General features: G+C 34.7%; 1 protein-coding gene across 1 annotated transcript in view; it reads left to right on the top strand.

Moving 5' to 3' along the window:
* Positions 1-22160, top strand: part of LOC129800050 (uncharacterized) — a 464496-nt gene that overhangs the window by 419847 nt on the left and 22489 nt on the right. Inside the window, exons 12-15 of the mRNA XM_055844411.1 lie at positions 2172-2393; positions 2542-2679; positions 9129-9791; positions 9889-10026. Of these exons, the coding sequence (XP_055700386.1) occupies positions 2172-2393; positions 2542-2679; positions 9129-9791; positions 9889-10026 (1161 nt within the window). The remainder of the gene's footprint in view (positions 1-2171; positions 2394-2541; positions 2680-9128; positions 9792-9888; positions 10027-22160) is intronic.

Below are 22160 nucleotides of genomic sequence, written 5' to 3' on the forward strand. Positions count from 1 at the left end.
GACCAAAAGTGACCCACAATTCTCGCACTTGGACTGTTTGTTAGAGGAACTCAAAAGGTATAATTTGTAGAAGAAACTTTTTTTTTGGACATCTTACTTTTTTTTATTCATCCACTTTTGCAAGAATTTTAACATTTTACACGCATAGAAAAAAATGACAGAAATCCTTCTATCTCATTTTCTGGACAAACTAATAAAGATATAGACTTGGAATGTTCTAAGTACTCCCCCATAAGTTGATCCAAGGAATCCAAATATCACATCAATTTCATCCCCACGTCTATCCTTCCCCTCCAGAAATCACTCTTTTAGGATTTTTGTAATTTTTTCCTTGCGTGTAAAATGTTAAAATTCTTGCAAAAGTCGATGAATAAAAAAAAGTAAGATGTCCAAAAAAAAAGTTTCTTCTACAAATTATACCCTTTGAGTTCCTGTAACGAACAGTCCAAGTGCGAGAATTGTGGGTCACTCCTGGTCCCAGCAGTAGATGGTCAAAAATGACGCTGCAAAAAGTGTCTTCTTCGACATAAATGGTTCTGGATGACCATGATTTACCCATAGCCAATAACATATACCAGATTCTGAAAGCTAATGAACCAAGCTTTCCAACAATAGTTCACTCATCCAATTATGTTCATCAGGAGCTGAGATATACCACTCCAAACTTTTTACCTCTTCTACTGACAGAATATATGATCTCATCTAATATATCGTTACATTTCAACAAATATTTTAAGAATTATGCGAATATTCTATTTGAAGGAATATTCTGAATATTTCGATATTCGACATATTTTAGGGATACTCTAAGGATAGTGAATACTTTTTATAAATATTCAACAAATAACAAAAATCTAATGCTATTACCTTATTATTACCTAAAATCGTGTTGGCTAAAATCCCAAAAAGACCAAATTCCCGAATACCAGAATCCCGAATGAGTTGAAATTTTTCAAAAGTTAAAATCCCGCAAAACCAAAATCTCGAAAGCCGAATTCCTGAAAGTCAAAGTCCCGAAAGAACCAAAATTCAAAAACTGAATTCCAAAATGCCAAATGGTGAAAACCATAAAAGGGAAGAAATCATACGTAAGATAATGTGTAGAAAAATTGCACAAACCAAAGAAAAAATCCCCTGTTCCTCCAGAAAGCGCAAGTGCAATCATTGGTCTAACTATGACACCTTAAGAATTCTAGATATTGACTTTCGGGATTTTGACTTTCGAGATATTAGGTTTTTAGATTTTAGCGTTCGGAATTTCAGTTTTCGGGATATTAACTCATTCGGGATTTTGACTCATTTGAATATTGAGCTTTTTGAGATTTTGACCTAGACCCACTTGAAGTTATTATAAAAAGGATTTAAAGTGTATTTTTGAAATTTAGTAAATTGAGAATATACTCAAAATAATACCAATATTGAAATCATTTTGTAATAATAATAATAATAATAATAATAAGTTTATTGGTTCATGCCCAGGATACAGAAAGTAACATGTAGGACTATACAATAGGACAATAGGACTAAACTTTCGAGGATTGAGAATATTTTATAAATTATGAAAACATTCCCAAACACGAGTATAACAATTGTAATTTTTATTGGAAAATTGAAAATATTCTGTAAGATTTATAACAATATTGAATATTTAGAAAACAGTCCTAATAACAATCAGGCTGGGTATCTGATGATTTTGTTTGATTTCCAGACCTTCTGATGCTCATTAAAGAAAGCTTGTTTTTCTCCAATTAAAAGAAATCAGTTTTCTTTTCAGTTTAGAAAAACAAACTCTGTATGAAGGAAACTGGAATATTTGAAAAACAACTTAACAAAAGCTTTCTCTGCAGAAAGTTTAAATCCCATAAATGTCTAAAGATTGCACATAAAATGTGTCAACAAATTCAACAAAAGAAATGCTCTTCGATCCATTAAGTCACATGGAATAATTCAAAATCATCACACAAATAAACTCAATCGTATTCTCCTGAGTGAATTTATAACTTGAATCAGCTATAACAAATGTAATCGCATTTCTTTTCGTATTCTAACGTCTACATAACTCTGTCAGTGAATTATTGCTGAAACTATTATCAATAAAAGGAGCTTTTGGTGCTATATGGTTGACTGAATTTGTCCACTTTTCCCAACACATTTTCTTTTGTATCCCGCAGACTCTCCAGTTTGTTCAGCATCGAATGTGGGCATTGTTGGGGCCTCCTTGGAGGAATCAGTGACCATTCCCTGTCGCGTGAGTGCAGATCCAGCCATTGTGGACTTTGAATGGACATTCTCGAGCAGCGGAGAACGCTTTGAAGTACCACCTGGCCACTATGTCACAATGCAGGATACCCAATCAATTGGTCATGGTGATTCGTCTCACACGGAAATGGATGGTAAAAATTGGGCCATTGGGGGATCTTATACAGTAGGGACACATAGTAAAAAGGGACTTGAGAGATATTGGGGCGATTGGATGGAAAATTTGTGTCAGATGATTAATCCAGTGATTTTCCACTCTCTTTTTTTTCTTCTTCCTTGCAGTGCAAAATTCCATTGAAACTGTGAGTGAACTGGTGTACACGCCAAAGAACGAAAGGGATTATGGTACTCTTGCATGTTGGGGAAAAAATTCAATTGGAAAGCAGGCAGACCCATGCATTTTTCAAGTTGTTCCTGCAGGTAACTTTTTCCATCTTCCCTCATTCAGTGTCTCTGTGTTGCCGTAATTTTACCACAAAAGATGGGATGTGCCAGGAAAAATTCATGGGGATGAAACTTTTCCTGTCTTTCTGTTCCTATCTGAACACTCCAGTACTAGGCTACAAAAAAACGACGACTGATACGGGTTGCAGAGAAAAGAACATGAAGACAGGAGGAATTTTCTCCAATTGTTGGCAAATTTTGCACATCTCGTGTGAAAAAGAGAATTCAATCCCATATCAATAATGATTCATTTGATTATATTTTATTTCTCTTTTCTTGGAAATAGGGGAAATCGGGGTAAGCTTCGGACACTTTCTTTGAGTTAAAGTTTACATCAATTTTTCTAAAAATCTCTCAGTTGTTGTAAAATTGTATCCGACCTACAATATTGACAGTAATAGTTTACAAAGAATTTCAAGACCTTTCCCTTTCGAAAGATACTTCATCCATTAATAATTTTAGGCCACGCCCCCGTCAAAAATTATAACAAACGAAAATTGACTTCCTTTAATTCTCAATGGTTAAATCATAAGGATATTGAAAAATTAACCACGCCTCCAGTAAAAATAGAGAACTAAGTTATATAACTATGCTATTAATATTAGAATCATTAATACACTGAAAGACTAGTAATTCGATTACTGGACACATCCACTGAGACCAGTAACCAATCAATTGTATGGTCCATTTACTAAGACCAGTAACCCATTAATTACTAAGCACAGTCATTCAACAACTACAGAGTCCCAGTGTCTCATCAACTATCAGTCACAGAGTAATCTAGTAATGCAACATCTACTGAGTGTAGTGCGTTTGTTAACCCCACAGTACACCAATTGCGAGTCTTGGCCTGACACAGGACCCATCGCCACTCGAGCCTGTTACTGATATGCGCCAGTTCTCTCCAATACCACACCCACCCCTAATAAGCTGGCGTCCTGGTCCACGCCATCGGTCTACCGGGCTGCTGGGTCGGCTTCGTTTTCACGAAGCATAGAGTCTGCCCCTATAAACTTTCCAGATTGTGTCGTCCTCATCTTTGCGAACCATATAACCAGCCCAATGGAGCCTATTGAGACGTATTTGCTTGACAACAGTTACCACTGGAAAGCTGTCATACACCTTATGGTTGTATAGGCTCCGGAATTGTCCTTACTCACATACTGGGTCAAAAATCTGTCGTAGAATCTTCCTGTCAAACGCGGTTAAGAGTTCACAATTCTATTTGCTGAGAACCCACGTCCCAAATGAATACGTTGGGGCTGGAAGGATTGTGGCCTTATATAGTAGTAGCTTAGTCTTTATGCCTAAGATTCCAGACCGAAAAACTCTTGATAGACTGAAATAGGCCCTGTTGGCTTTCATCAGCCGAGCCCGGACTTCTGTTCTAAGTAACTAAGTGTAGTAAATTCAGTAATAACTTCATTAACTACTGGGGTCAGTAGATCAATAACTGCTGAGCCCAGTTATCCAGCAATACAACCATTACTGCTCAGTAAATAACTGGATTCAATACTCAAAGACTTAGTCAACTCAGTAACCTATTAACTGCCGGCCCTAGTAATACAAAAACTCAGTAATATTATCTGCTGAATCCAGTAATAGAGCAATATAGAACCTACTAAATTTAATATAATTCAATAATCACTCGATTCAATAATCTAATATCTACGGTATCCAGTTTTTCATTGACTACTGGAGCCAGTTATTCTAATAACGGCGGAGCCCAGTAACTTATTAACTACTAAGCCCAGTTATCCAGTAATACAAGATTTACCAAATTATATAGCTCTACAACAATTTGGTCCTATATTCAAATACCTACGTAAACCAGTAAACCATTTACTACTGTTCCTAGTAATACAGAACCTACTAAATTTAGTAAGTCAGTAATTACTGAATCTAATAATTAAATAGCTACTAAGCTCAATAATCAATTAACTACTGGTCCCCGTAATTGAATAATTGCAGAGCCTATCCTCATTATTACTGATGCATAAACAATGATACTTCAGGATTACCAATATTAACTTATTTCCATCAAAATATTCTTCCCGTGTTCCAAACGAATTATTGAGATCCTTAGAACTCTTAGAAAGGGAGTCAGGGACGAGATACTAACGTGCCACCCGTTCTTGCTCCCTCAATCGGATTCTCCCTTTGTTTTTTTTTTTACTCGTTTCCGTCCTTAATGGTTTACGTTTAGTCAACCAATAAGGACTCTCAGGAGTCAGTACTCTCTCTAACCGCGATCATCGCTGAAGTTCAGGGGTGTCAGACAAAGGGAGAAAATCGGACATGTCAGAGTTATCCTATCCTAACCTATAGGGGTAGGCCTTCTCCCGGATAGGCTCTATCTAAGGATATTTATCAAGGGTTCGGCAGTCAACAAAGCTGGGTCTTATACTAAGCCTAATAATTCAACATCTATAGTGAACCTAGAAACGAAGTCAGAATGCAACTACGGGACGTACGGGACCCAAAGATTCATTATTCCTTTGTTTCTGTTCCGGAGCCTCAATCAGGTCCGCCTGGCCCACTGCAGTGTGGCTTCGGCTTTGCCTGTGTTACTCCCGGTGATGTCTTGCTGGCCGTTGATAGCGTGAAATCGAATGCTGCTGGAGTTGATGGATTCTCTATTGAGTTTATCCGCCTTCTGCTCCCTGTGTTGCTGCCTCATCTTACAGATTTATATAATTTCTCAATCACTAGCTCTTGCTTTCCGGATGATTGGAAGCTTGCCATGGTCACTCCGATCCCAAAGGTTGCCTCTCCCTCTGATCCCTCGGACTACAGACCTATTAGTATCCTACCCGCGTTGTCGAAGCCTTTGGAGATCCTTCTTCTCGACCAGATGCAGTCGTATCTAGAACAAAATCAGCTATTGTGTAGTTTCCAGTCTGGCTTCAGAAGGGGTCGCAGCACCACGACAGCCCTTCTCAAGATCCAGCACGACATCGCGGTTGGTCTGGATAATGACATGTTTGGAATTTTAATTTTATTGGACTTCTCGAAGGCGTTCGACTCGATTCCTCATGGGCTACTGCTCGATAAGCTTCGATATTATTTCGGTTTTACTGACACGGCAGTGTCTATGATCGCCTCATACCTTGGGAACCGCTCTCAGGTTGTTAGGTCTGGGGAATCACTTTCCTTACCGTTGACGCGTAGCGCGGGGGTGCCTCAGGGTTCAATTTTGGGTCCTATATTATTCTCTTTATTTATTAACGACCTTCCTTTAAAACTCCTATACTCCTCGTATCACCTCTACGCAGACGATCTTCAGATTTACTGCTTTGGCGACTATGGGTATCCGGAATTCTGTTCTGATGCTTTAAATGATGACCTTTGTAGAATCTCTGGATGGTCGTCTGATAATGGCCTTGTATTAAACCCTAAAAAGTCGCAGGCTATTGTCATTCATAGTCGTTTTCGGTGCCCCGCTGTACCTCCTATTGTTCTGCTAGATGAGGTGATTCCTTTCACTGATTCTGTGAAGAATCTTGGGGTATTATTTAATGATACTCTCACGTGGAGTAATCATTTTTCTGAGGTGTGTAGGAGGGTTTATTATGGTCTTCGGACTCTGCGTCGATTCCAGTCTTTTACCCCGGTCGAGACTCGCCTACTTTTGGCTAGAGCTTTGCTCGTTCCACACTTCATGTATGGGGCGGAACTTTTTTTTGGCACTGACAAGACTTCTTTAAAAATGCTGAAGAGAGCATTTAACTCCCTTGTAAGGTATGTATTTGACCTTGGTCGCTTTGATCATGTCACCTCTTGGGCCGCCAGGATTCTGGGACGGCCATTCCTGGACCACCTTCAGTTTCGGGCTGTTGAGTTTATCTGTCGCCTGTTGTGGACAGGTCGACCGGCATATCTTGCGGGGCTGATTGAGCGCGGGCCGTCCGAGAGGTCTTCGTGTCTGCTCATTCCGAGATCGGTGGGTCGCATCTTGCGCTGTTCTTTATTCGTTGGGGGAGTCATTTTTTGGAATGAACTCCCACGAACTCGTAAGCGGGAGCTTTTGAATCGCTTTGCGTCATTGATTGAGTGATTTTTGACCTCATTTTGTTTTGTTTTTCTTTTCAATTAATTTCTGTTATTCATTTGTATTTCGTTTCTTCTCTTTTGTTCTAATTTTTATTCTTTTATTCTGTACAATTTTCATGTAAGAGGGCATGCCCTATTGGTTATCAATAAATTCAAATTATTCACTGGTTTGATCAGGTGCAGTTACCAAATACTTACTGATTTTCGAGCTTATTAAATTGATTTTGATAAAATCTAATACTAAAATGCCTTTCAATTTTAAAATAACTGTGTTAAGTTTCAAATCCGCCCCTCATCACAATTATCCCTGCTTTCCTCTATTAGCAAAATAAAAATGAAAATGGTAAAAAAGTTGTATTGAATCTCACGTGTAAATCATTGAAAATCAGATGTATCGATTGGAATTTTTCGCTCACATCCCACCATCATCTATTTCAAATCAAATTTTCCCAATTTTTCTCCCCCAATCCACCCTTAGATCGCACGAGGGTAAAAATTTACAGCACATTGGTAGCAATTTAGAAACATTCTTCGAATTGCTTGACCTTCATAATTTACGCTATATCTCTCTCTAGGAATTTCTTTTTCTTTCTCACCTCATGTGATTTTGAAGAAAAATTCCTATTTCTAAAAAAAAACCAGAAAGTTTTCTTTTTGTCCTTTTGCACACCCTCAGCCTGGATGGAGAGATTTCTTTGGGAGGGAAATTCGACGAAAAGTGTCTTGAGTGTTTCGACACTGAAGCATCCAAGTGTGAATTTTCCATCGAAATTTCCTTTAATGCTGAAACTCAGGGTGAAAGCTCTAAATTTTATTTTTCATTCTTTCTGAACAATTCGCCAACCCGCCTTTTATAGATATTGATTGTGTAAATTCGTACTGGATTTCAATGTATCTTATGCTGTTTCTTCTTTACAGCATTTTTATTAGAGTTGATCAGTTCGTAAAATATTTTAAAAACAGATACGGGATTGAAGATGTTAGCATACTAATATCCCTTTTTGAGATATTTTCAGATATTCTCTGACTTCAAACACTTCATATCTTTCCATATTCCTATAATGAATCTGACCTATGACGATATATTTTATAAATTATACCATCACTGAGAAAAAACGGGGGTGCGATTAACTTTTTTTACCCATAACTTTAACACCTTTTAAGTGTAAAAATATATCAACATTTGTTAATGTTAATTTTACACCTTCTTAAGGGTAAAATTAACATGAAAAAGGGTAACTTTAACCCCTAATAGACCTAAAAAGCATAATATCTACACACTGAGAAAAAAGGGTGCGATTAACTTTTTTTCCTCGTAACTTTAACACCTTTCAGGTGTAGAAATATATCAACATTTTTTAATGTTAATTTTACACCTTATTAAGGATAAAATTAACATGAAAAAGGATAACTTTAACCCATAATTCACGTGTAATATTTACACCGATTTTGGATCAATACTGTAGGGTAAAATAAACATTTCCGGAATGTTATTTTAACTTTTCGAATTTCTCTCAGTGATAAAATAAATAGAGGGCTCTCCCACGATAGCCAATGGATTCTAAGTCACCTCAAGAAGAAAAATACTTTTCAATCTTGTCCAGAGCTTTCGGTTCTGGATGTGAACCTTCTTCAGGTTATAGCACCTAGCATCTGCTAGTTTATAGCACCTCAGGTTCAAACCGAATTTTTGTGGCATGTAACTTTTTTAATACAGAACGAACTCTACATTATTAATTACTTTTACTAATGATCGGAATGACTAGAAACTAGAACTAGTTATCGATATTTGACTTACTTTAACTGAAATGTACAAAATGTATACTTCAAGAATTAGATGTTCAGATTTTTCTCTGGCATACCCATCTTTGCATGTAAGCAGCCTATGGGGAAACGCGCTACCTTCAGACAACTCAAGCTTCAGACAACTCAATTTTTTCTATGTTCTTAATGGATTTCACTCATGGCTCTTTTCAGGAAGCTTAACCCTTTGCGGACGAGAAGGTCAAAAATTAAGGGTCAGAAAAAATCTGTTTTTCTAACTTTTTAGAGCAAATTACAACTTTAGAAGGCCGTAGGAAAAATTTCATTTTTGGGTCACCGGTGACACAATCGTCCTTAGGGTTAAGGCATTCGGCTAGGAGTCAAATCACAGATAAGTGGTCAAATTCGTTAAAGTTTATTGAAAAAAACTGAGTTGTTCGAAGCTTCAGTCATCCGAAGGTAAGGTAACGCTTGGCCCTAATGTTTGTCTTACACGTTGGAATCAACACTAAGACGGCGATGGCCACATAGGATGACATTCAATTAATTAAAACTATAACCCGAATATTTGATCAACTCTGTAATCCCTAACATTCTGCACGTTGCAGCCAAGCCATCTCCACTGAGAAACTGCACATTGCGCTCGTATCTGATGTCTTCGACTCAGCAAATGATGAGCTCGGGCAATTTGACGACCCTCCACGGTGGCCAGAATTATCGAGAAAGCAATTACATCAATACACAATACGTTAGAGATCGAAATGTATCGAATGGGGCCAAGAGGACGTATCAAAAATTCAATCAGAAGAATATTACCAATTCGCGAAGGAACGATGGGACTGAGAGTGGCAGGAGGGTGGTTCGGGAGAGGGCCAAATTCAATTTGATGGGTGGCTCGAGGGCAGACGATAAAAGAATATCGAAGAGGTATGCTGAAGCAAGGAGTGCTGCTGCCGATGGAAGCCCGTCGAATGCTACGGATGACGAGGTTAGGAGTTCAGGCGTGACATCGACCGTGAGCAGTGAACCCCGAGTGCAATTCCTGAAGTCTGAAGCGCGTATTCCCGTGGAAGCTGGTGGTGAACTTTCGCCGTCGGTGTCGGCATTTGAGACAACACCCACAACCATGGAGTTGGAATGTGTTGCTGGCTATGACGGTGGCTTACCGCAATTTTTCATTCTCGAGGCTTATGATTCCCGGACAAAAAAGCTCCGATTAAATGTTTCAAGTGCCTTTGTCGACATACCGCTGTTCAGAATTGACCTGGCAGGTATGACAACCACCCTCTTTCAGCACTTCCTACTTTCCTCAACACCAAAAAAAAACAGTTTTTCCGCCATCTTTATGTATTTTATATACCTTCCCAGATCTCTCACCATCAGACTCTGCATATATTGACTCAGCTCCAATGCTCCATCTTGTCGCATACAGTGTAAATCAGAAGGGACGCTCAGAAGCCACTGTACTGGAAGACATTGCCATAAATGAGGCGGAAAAAAGAACAGGTAAACGACAATTTATCCACACACTTTGATATGTCTTCCCCATACCCTATCTTCAGCTGCCTCCTGGCATTCTATTTCATCACCCAGCAGTGCCATTTGGCTGTACAATCCCTTATCTTGGTTGACTAATCGACAGTTGGATTGTTGACTCATGTCATTGGTCAACAATAAAATTTCTTCTATGACATTTTCATTACACACAGTCATTTCTGACTTATATAACCCTAATCCTCACAGAAAAAATAGTAATTTCGTAAAATTGTTTGTAAATATTTGTGAATTTCTACTGGAAACTTACAAAACTAAAAATTGTGTAAATGTTTGTAATTTTTCACAAACATTGTTCGTAACATTATCCCTTGATCAGCATTATTTGTTCTTTTACGAACGATTGTCCGTAAATATTCGTAAATACACAAAAATATTTGTAAAGTTTTGTCATTTGTTTGTAAAGTTTTGTCATGTAAACAAAAATATACAAAAAAAAGCTCTGTAAAAGAACAAAAAATGTTAGACAATTGCTTATGTTACGATCATTATGAAAAATTACAAACTTTTTTGTACTTGTTTATGGGTTGGTTATACGATTCACGAGCATTTTGTAAGTCACCATTAGGAATTCACAAACATTTATGAACAATTTTACAAAAATTTTTTTCTATGTGTATGCCATATTATCATTAGAAAAATCATGTCAAATGGATGACTTTCCACGAGTTGGATCAGGCAACTCTATTTTAATCATAAAGTTTGATAAGTTTGAGGTCAAGTGTTACAGATAAGCATAATATCCCGCAAATTTTGAACAGATTTTAAGAAAATTCAGTAGAACTTCTAACAGTATTTATTTGTACCAGGGGCCTCTCGACATTTCATTTTTCCATACGTTTTTGCATAGAAGCACTGAAGACTATTGGCTACTTTTTTCCTAAAGAGAATTGACTTATCAGTCTGATATATTTCGAAATTGTTCGTTAAAAGCTTTCTAAAAATACATATTTCATAATGATCGCTGAAATAATACAAGAACTACGAGGGAATTTGTTTAAGTCGCGGTACAATATCTGCAAAATTTTTACAAGGAAAAGTGAAAAATACCTTCACTTTTTATTAGGCTTGATGGGCCCCTGATTTGTACAGTAGACTCTTTTAAACTCGTGCATTTGGAACCGAAATGTCACCAAAATTATAAGGAAATTTGAGCTTAAAACTGTGTGAAATTATTGTAAAACACAAGCCTATGTAGTTAAAAAAATTCCGGAAATCTTCGGGAAAATACAATTCACTCAGAGAAACTGATCAATTTTTCCAGAGCTTTCGACTCCATCTCTAAGCCTTCATCAGTGGTCAAGTCTTTCAAATGTTCTCTAAGATTCGTTCATTAATTGCGCCAGAATGTTCACAGGGCATGTAGAGAAAATAGGGGCACTCTTTTGCAATCTTCTAGGATTTCTCCAACACCGTTTTCACATTTTTTTTTTCACTTTTCTTCTTTCTGTATTTTCCCGACGATTTCCGGAATCCATACCTTGTTTGAAATCCTGCGTTTTTTTTGTTGATCTCAACCAACCTCAGTAGTATGCACTATGCCCTATCACTGAAATTCTACGACAAGCTACGCTGTTACAGTATGCTCTACAATCACCAGAGGCGCTGATCCTAGAAAGCAGAAGTTGTGTCTCAATTTAGTTAGGGTTGCTTTGGCAAAGTACCCATTAGGCCGGAAATTTAAGCAATTAAACGTTTTCTCTTCAAAATGGACACTTTTCGTGATTACAAAGAATGTTAGATTTTTTTGCATGTGCGTTAATAAACGGAAAACCGATGTAACATATCAAAAGTTAGATATAATATTCTGAAATTACATTTATCGGCAATATTTGAATTTATTTATTTATTTGCCATATTTAAATTTTCAAAAAGAAGCATTTAACCCTATGTAAATTTCTAAGTGTCTTAGTTCCAAAAGTTTTGAAAAGCTTCCTAAATATAGGTTGAGTAATGGTGCTATTCCAATGAAAAACTGAGCATGTTTTTTTTTAGCACATTACTGTTCTCAAGTACTAAAAAGACCATGACTGTTTCCACATGTTATTTCAATTAATGTCAGATGGCATTGTGATCGGGGGTGAAAGATTACTCGGCAGGAATATTCGAATTCGGATTTCGGTTGAGAAATCATCAACATTAATTTAATGTTTTCACTTTCATAGCATTTTCTACATTTTCTTTATCATGATTGACAAGATGAAAAGTTCTTCTCTCTACACAAAAACTTCATATTTTCCCCAGTCCTCGTCGTGTTTCAAAATCATGAAATAGTCATGACAGGAACCGAAACAAAAGAAAAATTCAACCGAAATCCGAATTCGAAAATTCCCTCCGAACAAGTTTTCACCCGATCGCAATGCCATCTAGCATTCAATCAGTATGGAGTAACCTATCATGTCAGCTTGGTGGCGTGATGCAGTTAGATGGCTGGGAGTTGGCAACTTTAGCCTCAACCGCGGGTTTTCACAGGTTTTCCATGAGTTTTTCCGTGAATTCTCAGTGGTGAAAAGTCGGCGAGCAGCATTAATATTCTCTACTCATTATTTTCCTTGAAATTACGTATGGGAACAGACGTGGTATTTTTTAGTACTTGAGAATAGTAATGTGCTAAAAAAAACATGGTCAGTTTTTCATTGGAATAGTATCATAAAACATAATGGCTCCGTTCAGTAATAACCTTTTGAAGCGACAAAACCACTGGAAACTCTATCCAAACCTATTCGAAAATCCACCGGAAGCCCAATACTCACCGCTTTAGCACTGATTGTTCTGCTATTTCGTATTTCGGTATTCTTGACACTTCAATCGTTAATAATGTCAACAACAGTATGTAAACGTTTGCTAAAAAAAAGTGAATTTTTGTGTAGTTTTGTAGAATTTCAGGATAGCAGAACGTTTTAATTCCAATTTCATGAACTGACTCATTTTGTTTTATCGTGAAAAAACCGGTGAACGTCGAGAATATCGGGCAGCTCGGAAAAAACAATAATTTTTCCCAAAGCTTTCGGCTCCAAGCCTTCCTCAGTGACTGGGCGGGAAAGAGCATTTCTTTATTTTCTGTTTTCTTTTCAATAATTCTCACTTTTGTGAGACTCGTCGGTTGAAACGTTCGAACATCCAACGGGATTTTAAGTAAGTTCTCTCTGGCATACCTTCGAATCAACGCAGAAAAAACCTTAACCGGTGAGAACTCTTAAATCGAGAAGGTTATTACTGAGCTCAGGGAATCAAAATTTCAAAGTTTAATGAGTTTCAATGGATTACTGCATAATCTTCTCTCAGTATTTCTGAAACTAATGCATTAGACACACTAACGACTTAAGCCGAGAGACGGCTTAACGTAATTATCATCAAAATAATGATCAGATTACATTTACGTCATTTTCTGACTAATCCGTCTCTCGAATTCAGCCAAAAAACAGTTTAGTTACAGTAGACTCTCTCAAATTCGGGCATATGGGACCGAAATGTCAGCCGAATTAGACATAAATTCGGGCGACAAACTTTTTGAAATGCAACGATTTTTTATTCATGTGCATATAGATATTGAGTTTACACACTCATATATAACGTAAATTGCATGAAAATCCTTCAATAATGCAAAATCACATCAAAACTAAGACAAATCATGCCAAATTTGAGCATATTTGATTCATTTGATAATCATAATCAAATTTAAAAAATGACAACAAACTTTTTTCAAATGTAACCGCTGCCCGAATTAAAAAGTAGCCCGATCTTAAAAGAGCCGAATTTGCGAGAGTCTACTGTAGTGGGAAACTGATGGTAATTTATAGTCAAATCATAATTTTGAATATAATTACCTTAAACCGTCTCTCGGCTTAAATCGTAAATGTGTCTAGGTCTAGGGCATAAGCATTCATCCTTTGAATAAAAATAATTTTGACAACTGCGGTAAGAATTTGACAGTAAATGGCCGTTAGTAGGTTCAAATATTCAAATAAAACGGTTTAAATCAGTATTAGCTGATGCTTCTGTTAAGGAGAGAGTGGACTACTTTCGTATTGGCTTTAGAAAATATTTTTTAATGCAATCAATTAATGACTGGAGAATGTGTTATACGATTTCAGACATTACTCTTAAATGCAGTTTCTTATTTACAGTAGAGTCTCTCAAATTCGAACGTCGTTTGCATTCAAAATGTAAATTGTGAGGTTATGTTAAAAAATTCGTATTCTGGATGAATGAAAATCATATTTATGTGCTTCTTCCTGAATATTTACATACATTATGATCATATAAAATGAAAAGGAAGTATGTTACTACTAAGACTTGTGAGAAAGTACGGGAATTTTATTCAAAGTACAAAATATCGTTAGTTTTGAAAAAAATCGTTCGAATTTGGGAGGTGAGAAATGTCAAAAATACCCCCCGAGCGTTCGAATTTAGGAGACTCTACTGTATTTGTCAAACGAGTAGTGAAAAAAATTGTATTTCATTGTATTGTAACACCGTCCAAGAGGCGAACGCTCTTACCAATTGCACCAAGGATCCCCTACAAATTGATTGTACAGTCAACTTATTCCAATCCAGTATTTAACACTACCATTCACCTTTCCCAAAAGACTAGAGCACTTTGACAGCTGTCAGAGAAATTGACAAGTGCATTTAAATTTAAATTTAATTTCCGTTTGAAGAATTCTGTATTCATGGAATACTTGAGGAATCATTTCATTCAATCAGACTGCAGCATGTTCCAGAAATGAAATGTGCGGAAAAAAACCTTGACAACATTAGCAATTTCTGCAAAATAAATGTTCTCCATGTTCTCAAGTGATTTATGATGGTGAACTGTGATTTCATAAAATCCCAAGACATTGCAATTTAAATGATTCTATTGTGCTCTCGAGTTGATATCCTCAATTTATTATCTCAAGTGCAATAGTTGACACAAAAAGTGCTTCCCCAGACGGTAGACAATGTCAAGAAGAGTGACAACTCTGTATTAGCCAGTCACATCAGAAGACGACAGGGCCAACAATAGCTGGATGTGGGGGGGCTATATGTAAGGAAGAGAAAAAAACAGTTTTTCTAAATTGAATTATGTTAGTTAGAGGAAATGCTAGACATAAGCCCCATCATCTGAGTGGAGAATTTCACAAATAACAAACTCCAGTCCAAATGGAGAGATGGAGCAAGTTCTAAGCTAAAGGAAGGAAAAACGAATGTTATTACCACTTTTTGCCATCTTTATTCCTCTACTTTCTTTCCACTTCTCTCTTTTTTTTTTGGCTGAAGAAAAGTACTAAGGATGTTTTTGGCTTGTCTAGAGATAGAGAACACTTCTTAGCTTTTAACACATGAAAAGCTCAAAATATCGTCACAAGAGTCATGCGTTGCTCCCCGTCACATCATTGTCCTCCAACCCTCAATCTCTTGGATTTTGGTGTTTTTAACACACCATCCCCATTGTTGTACGATCTCCTGGTCTGAAGTGTATTTATGGCAAGTGTGTGCCATGGTGCTGATATCGTCTTCAGGGAAACCACCCCAAAATTATCATTTTTCCTACTTTGTACACTGAAGCACAGAGAGAAAGTAGATGATTTGTGCAAATGTGATTGAGTTCTGCCACTGACAACATATAGCTTTGCCACCCTATTTAGCCAGGAACTTCCGAAAATTTTCCAGAGGGGAATGACTACACTAAAAAACAACGTAAAGTCTCAAGACATCTCCTTAAAGAGACAGGAAATTATTCAAGAAGAAATACACATTTAAAACGGTTGTTTGTGAATGGATTAACTATTGACTCAACTTAAATAAGTTTGGAAAACCCCTGTTGAGACATTTATAGCTCTTGGTTAGAGTATTTGAACTGAATTTATTGATTAATTTTAATTGAACTTGAAATGAGAGAAATAATCCCTCGATTTTGAGATTATATGCATTCGAGAAATATCGATTCCCTCTCAAGGGGCTGTACTTTGATAGAATTTTGCGAATTATATTTGTTAATCTAATTTACTAAAAAAGATATCAACTAAACGGATTGAGATAATCAGTAACCCTATTACCAAATCCCATCATTGATTTTAATTACTTCATTTTAATTAAACAAAGTCCAAATGAACATTTCGTCCAAGCATACCTATGACCGGAAAATTTACCATTTTGAATTATATGTCAATAACTTTGAAGGGCTCGTTTTTTTAACCGATTTGGTTAAATTTAGATTTTTTGGAAAGGTGTTGAAATTTTGAACTCCATTGCATCGGTCTTCATCGGTAATAAATCGGTTAAGTACCGATTTTTGAATAATTTTTTCTGATTTTTTTTTTACTTGACCTTTAATTTGATCCCGAATTAGAAGTCAAACGATAAGAGACATCGGCTTACAGTCTAGAATGAATTCCCCCCCCCCCATAAATGGACAAGACCTCGGACGATTTTTTTCCTTTTTCCCTTAACCCATTAACGGCGAGACAGTTTTCGTGGACCGAAAATCATCAATAAAAATGAAACCGATAAACAAAATCAGTAAAAGGTTTTTCATCTAGCCTTAGAAAATCCAACAGAGTCTGATTCGATGTATATTTTACCTCTATGAACGATAGGGACAAAAATAGCCTAAAAATTTAAGTAATTTTTTTGACAATACCAATGAATGAAAATTTTCACTCTATTGAAAAATATTATGTTTGAGTATTGTAGTTTGTTTTTGCAAAACGGTTTTGGTTAAAAAGAAATTGGAGGTATAAAAAATAATTAAAATTAATTATCATTATGAGAATTTAAAACATCGTCATTTTAGCTTAAAAATTTACTATACTGCAAATAGCTGAAGACTTGCAAAAAATATACTAGATTCCTTCAACCTTCTACTTTACTATTATGTACAAAAATAAGAAAATAATAACTTTAGGTAGTCAGGAAAAATTATTTTCTTTATGGGACACCAGTGTTCCAATCGTCCTTAAAGGGTTAACCCCATTCAGACCTCTCCAAAACGAAGTTTTCCGGTGTTTTACATTAGTTTGTTTCATAAAATCTTTCACATTTAGTACACGTATGTACTAAACTGTACAATCAAATTTGTCATTCAAAACCTATGGAATAATAGAACTGTTCATACAAAAACGGTCCCATTCCACATCTTAAAAGATTTAATGAACATGCTTTATAATCAACAGATCAACTCTCAAAATAAGTACTAAATTCTACTAAATCATGCCTGTATTTTAGTATTTCGTTTTTCAATCAAAAATAACATTTGCACAGCTAGAAACCCTCTTCTGGTTTAAAATGTTTACATAACCCTAATTTTAAGATAAGTGTTCAATCTTTAAGGAGCTATCATGTTATGTACAATACTAAATGAAAATGGAGTGTAATATTTCTCAAGCTTGCATGGAAATTTTCTTTAGGGGAAGGTGGAAATGTTTCCCAAAGCATGGCTTTTATCACTACAGTTTTTCATATCATTTGGACATTTGGCGTTCTAAAAACACATGGGGCATAATTTACAGATAATAATTGCCTGTACTAAAAAATATTCTAAAATTTAGCATGGTGGGAACTCCCTTACTGTATCCTAATTAAATTTGAAATACTGAACTGGATTTTAAATCAAAAACGGTTTAAATAAATCGATGTTTCAAACCACACATTTTAGTACAAAATTTCATATTTATACTGACGCATTTTTAAAATTTGACTTTTTTATTGTGTGAGAATTAATATTCAATTTGAATTTAATGGTTAGAAAGTTAATTGTCAATTTACTCATATATTTAAGGAAAAATCAAAAAATTAGTACATGCATGTACTAAAATTTAATTAAATCCAGCAAAAAATTAACATATACTTAATTTTAATTTTTGAAAAATATTTTTGTAATAAAGCCACATTGCTTTTTAAATAAATGTCGACCCAGTTAACTTTAGTACACGAATGGTAATATAAAAATCACAAGTGCTAAACAACAATACGTATAAAAAACACATATATTTGTTTACATTTGCGTGTGGGAAAAATGAAGCTATAAATAGTTTGAACTGTGAAAAAACATTTGATTTAGTACAGATAGGCAACAATTCAGAAAACCTCAATAAAAGGAAAATAATTAACATGTTCATGTTTCTAAGTCTCCATTTAACAATTTTGCTCTTGAATAATTTTACTATTTCATATTTTTATTATTTTTTTATTACTCATAAATGAATGGTACTCATAATTGAACTATTGTTGAACAAAATTAAATGATTTTTTTACGAATACTTTATGACTTCTTTTATATTTATTTTTTACTAAATTTAGTTCAAGCTGTTTTTTATAGTTCAATCTTTAATGAAATTTTCCCTGAACTCTTGTATGATTCTTCCTCAATATTGCATAAAAAAGGTGGAATTCTTAATGAACTTGCATTGTATTCCAACATAATGATAATGAATAAATAATGAACATTTCATGGAATATTTTAAAGGATAATTTAATTTATTTATTAATTTTTTTTAATAATTTATTTTCTGGATAATTAAAAAATTATGTTTTATTAATTATATCACTTCTGTTAAATAATGAAATTTAATAACAAAAAAATTATAAAGACTATCACTAATGAAATTATGTGAATATAGAAAATTTTAATACAAGTTTTAATGCGGTTATACCTAATATACTATACACAGGAAAAAAATATTTTGTGAAATTGTTCGTAAATGTTTGTGAATTCCTACTCAGGACTTACAATACGTTCATAACTCATATGACCCACAAACAATTACGTAAAAATTTGTATTTCTTCACAAACATTGTTTGTAACATGTTCACTTGAAGCACATATTTTGTTCTCTTACAAACATTTGTTCGCAAATGATCGTAAACTCACAAAAAATGTTCGTAAGAATTTGTAATTTGTTGGTAATTTTTTCCAGACAAACCAAAATATACGAACAATTGTTTGTAATAGAACAAAAAATTCTTGTCAGTTGATCATGTTACGAGCAATGTTTGTGAAAAAGGCACGAACTTGTTTTTGGATTACACGATTTACGAGCATTTCGTAAGTCCCCATCACGAATAACATTTACAATTTTACGAAATATTTTATCTATGTATTTTTAATTACTTTTCCCATTTAGATTTTTTTTATGTTTCAATTTGCATATATTCATTCAAAAAAATCATTCTTTCTGTTACAAAATAATTTAGTACAGATATGTTCTAAATATTTTTCTACGTACAAAATATTTTTTTCTTTGTATTTTTAATTACTTTTACCATTTAGATTTTTTTTTTTTGAAAGTTTTAATCTGCAATATATTCAGTCAAAAATAGCAGACTTTCTGTTACAAAATAATTTAGAACAGAGATGTTCTAAATACCTTTCTTGGTCCAAAATATTTTTTTCTGTACATTTTTAATAATTTTTTCGCTTAAAATTTTCCTTTTCATAAATTTTTCTTTACATAAATTTAGTCGAAAATTGCAAAATTTCTGTTACAAAATAATTTAGTACAGACATGTTCTAAATACTTTTCGTTGCGCAAAATATTTTTTCTGTGCATTTTTAATTACTTTTCTCGTTTAGAATTTTCTTTTCAAAGTTTATATCTACATACATAAATTTAGTCGAAAATTTGCTAAATTTCTGTTACAAAATAATTCAGTACAGATATGTTCTAAATACTTTTCTTGGTAAAAAATATTTTTTTTCTGTGTATTTTTAATTACTTTTCCCATTTAGAATTTTTTGAAAGTTTCAATCTGCATATATTCAGTCAAAAATAGCAGACTTTCTGTTACAAAATAATTTAGTACAGACATGTTCTAAATAACTTTCTTGGTACAAAATATTTTTTTCTGTGCATTTTTAATTACTCTTCTCGTTTAGAACTTTCTTTTTCAAAGTTTAAATCTACATACATAAATTTAGTTGAAAATTGCAAAATTTCTGTTACAAAATAATTTAGTACAGACATGTTCTAAATACTTTTCTTGGTACAATTATTTTTTGTGGATTTTTAATTACTTTTTCCATTTAGAATTTTTTTGAAAGTTTCAATCTGCATATATTCAGTCAAAAATAGCAGACTTTCTGTTACAAAATAATTTAGTACAGACATATTCTAAATACTTTTCTACGTACAAAATATTGTTTTCTGTGCATTTTTAATTACTTTCCCATTAAGAATTTTCTTTTTCAAGATTTCAATCTGCATAAATTCATTCGAAAATTGCGTAATTTCTGTTACAAAATAATTTAGTACAGACATGTCCTAAATACTTTTCTTCATGCAAAATATTTTTTCTGTGTATTTTTCATTACTTTCAAATTTTAAATTGTATTTTTCAAAGTTTGAGTATGCATGGTATGAGTAATTTCAGTCGAAAATTTGCAAAATTTCTGTTACAAAATAATTTAGTACAGACATCTTCTAAATACTTTTCTTCGTCCTCCAATCTATTTTAGAACTTTAACATGAGTTCAGTGCAATATCTCCATTATTCACCATCAAATATAATTTGTGTAACAATTTTCTGTGCCATAAATTGACTATTTTCTAAGCTCCATTGAGGTATTTACACTAAAGAGGCATGAAATTTTTGAGATATAGGAGTAGGAAAAAAATGTCATAAATTTTTGATCGTGCTGGGAAAACCATATAGAATTTTTAACATAGAAATTTATCTCATTTTCTCACACTCTTTTCCATGTATAAAGTGGAAAAGGCAATAAATTCTATTGACACAATTTTTCGATGGTAAAATTTTCGTGGTTCAATTTGTTGAAATTTTTTTCCTGCACGAAATTATGCAAAGTTTGTGCAAATAAATCTATTTGGGTGTTGCTGTAAATCTCTCCATGGAAAATGACAAGGAAAGTGTAGCCAAAAATAATATTTCCTCTCTCTGGCCAGAATCTCTCCGGATGGAGAAGAGCTCCTGGAGTTGGTTGGTACAAGGAGAAAACACAATAAATTCTTGTTTCTTCTTAATTGCTCAATGGATGGTAGAGTCGACGAATATTCTCTTGTTATTCCACATATCAAGTGGGTGTTGGGTGGGCTGAATCCATCCCCAGAAACAGGGAGGAAGTTCAAGAGCATTGCAGGAAAAAGATGTGAATGTGCGGGCGAAGAAAGAAAAAGTTTTGTGACCCAACTAGTGAAAGTTAATATGCTACAATAGTCGATAAAATATTGCCATATGTCCATTAGATGGTGCTTCTCTTGTTTGAGTGTAATAAAATGTGATTTATATTTACTTTAGTTATATATAGCACTGGCATATTCCGGGGGGGTTTTGACGGGAGACTTGTGGGTGAGAAGGGCAGATTAGTAGAGCATTCACCCTATCATTTGTCCATATATAGTGTATAATACACATCATCATTGTATCAAATACAATATCAAGCGTCTCGAGGCTGTTGCTGGTTTCTTTTGTACTGCAAAAGCCCCTGAAGCAGGCATATCCCTTCAATTTGCATCACCGGAAATAGAGGGATGACTCCATCAGGGGGAGGGAATCTGTTCTCTTTTATTGCTCTTCTGACACGCAAAATTGCTCCAGTGCTTTTCCCTTCTTCCCGGACTCTGCACAAGAGCTTTTCATTATGTTCTTTTATTCCCTTAATTTTGAAGCACTTAAACTGAAGAGAAGGGATATCAACGACTGTGGCAGACTCGGAGATAATATTGTAATTTATGATCATCCTTTTACTTATTTTTGTAAAAGATTTCAGGGGCTATGGAAGGTATTTGGGGGAGATTTTTGGATTTCCCCGCAATCCTTGCAGTCAAGATTTGACTTCTGATTGCTGGACCCATCTAAATGATTCATTGTCAAAAATAATGGGGAAGGATAATTCGCTGAATGCTTGAACTATTAAGAGCCGTAGATTGATTCAGGTTTAAAGTTGAGGATAGGGCGATTTCATGCTAGTACTTTTTCCCGACTCTTTTGCAAAAATACCCAAGTAGCAAAACCTAGCGCCTGAAAAGCTGAAAAGCAGTAAGTGTCTTGCAATCCGGCTCGAAGGACCAAATTCAATATTTTAAATGATTTACCTGCAGACAAATAAATCACCCTTTGGGGCCTGATTTTTCAGCACGGTTTTT

Source organism: Phlebotomus papatasi, chromosome 1, assembly GCF_024763615.1.
Source record: "Phlebotomus papatasi isolate M1 chromosome 1, Ppap_2.1, whole genome shotgun sequence".
NCBI lineage: Eukaryota > Metazoa > Arthropoda > Insecta > Diptera > Psychodidae > Phlebotomus > Phlebotomus papatasi.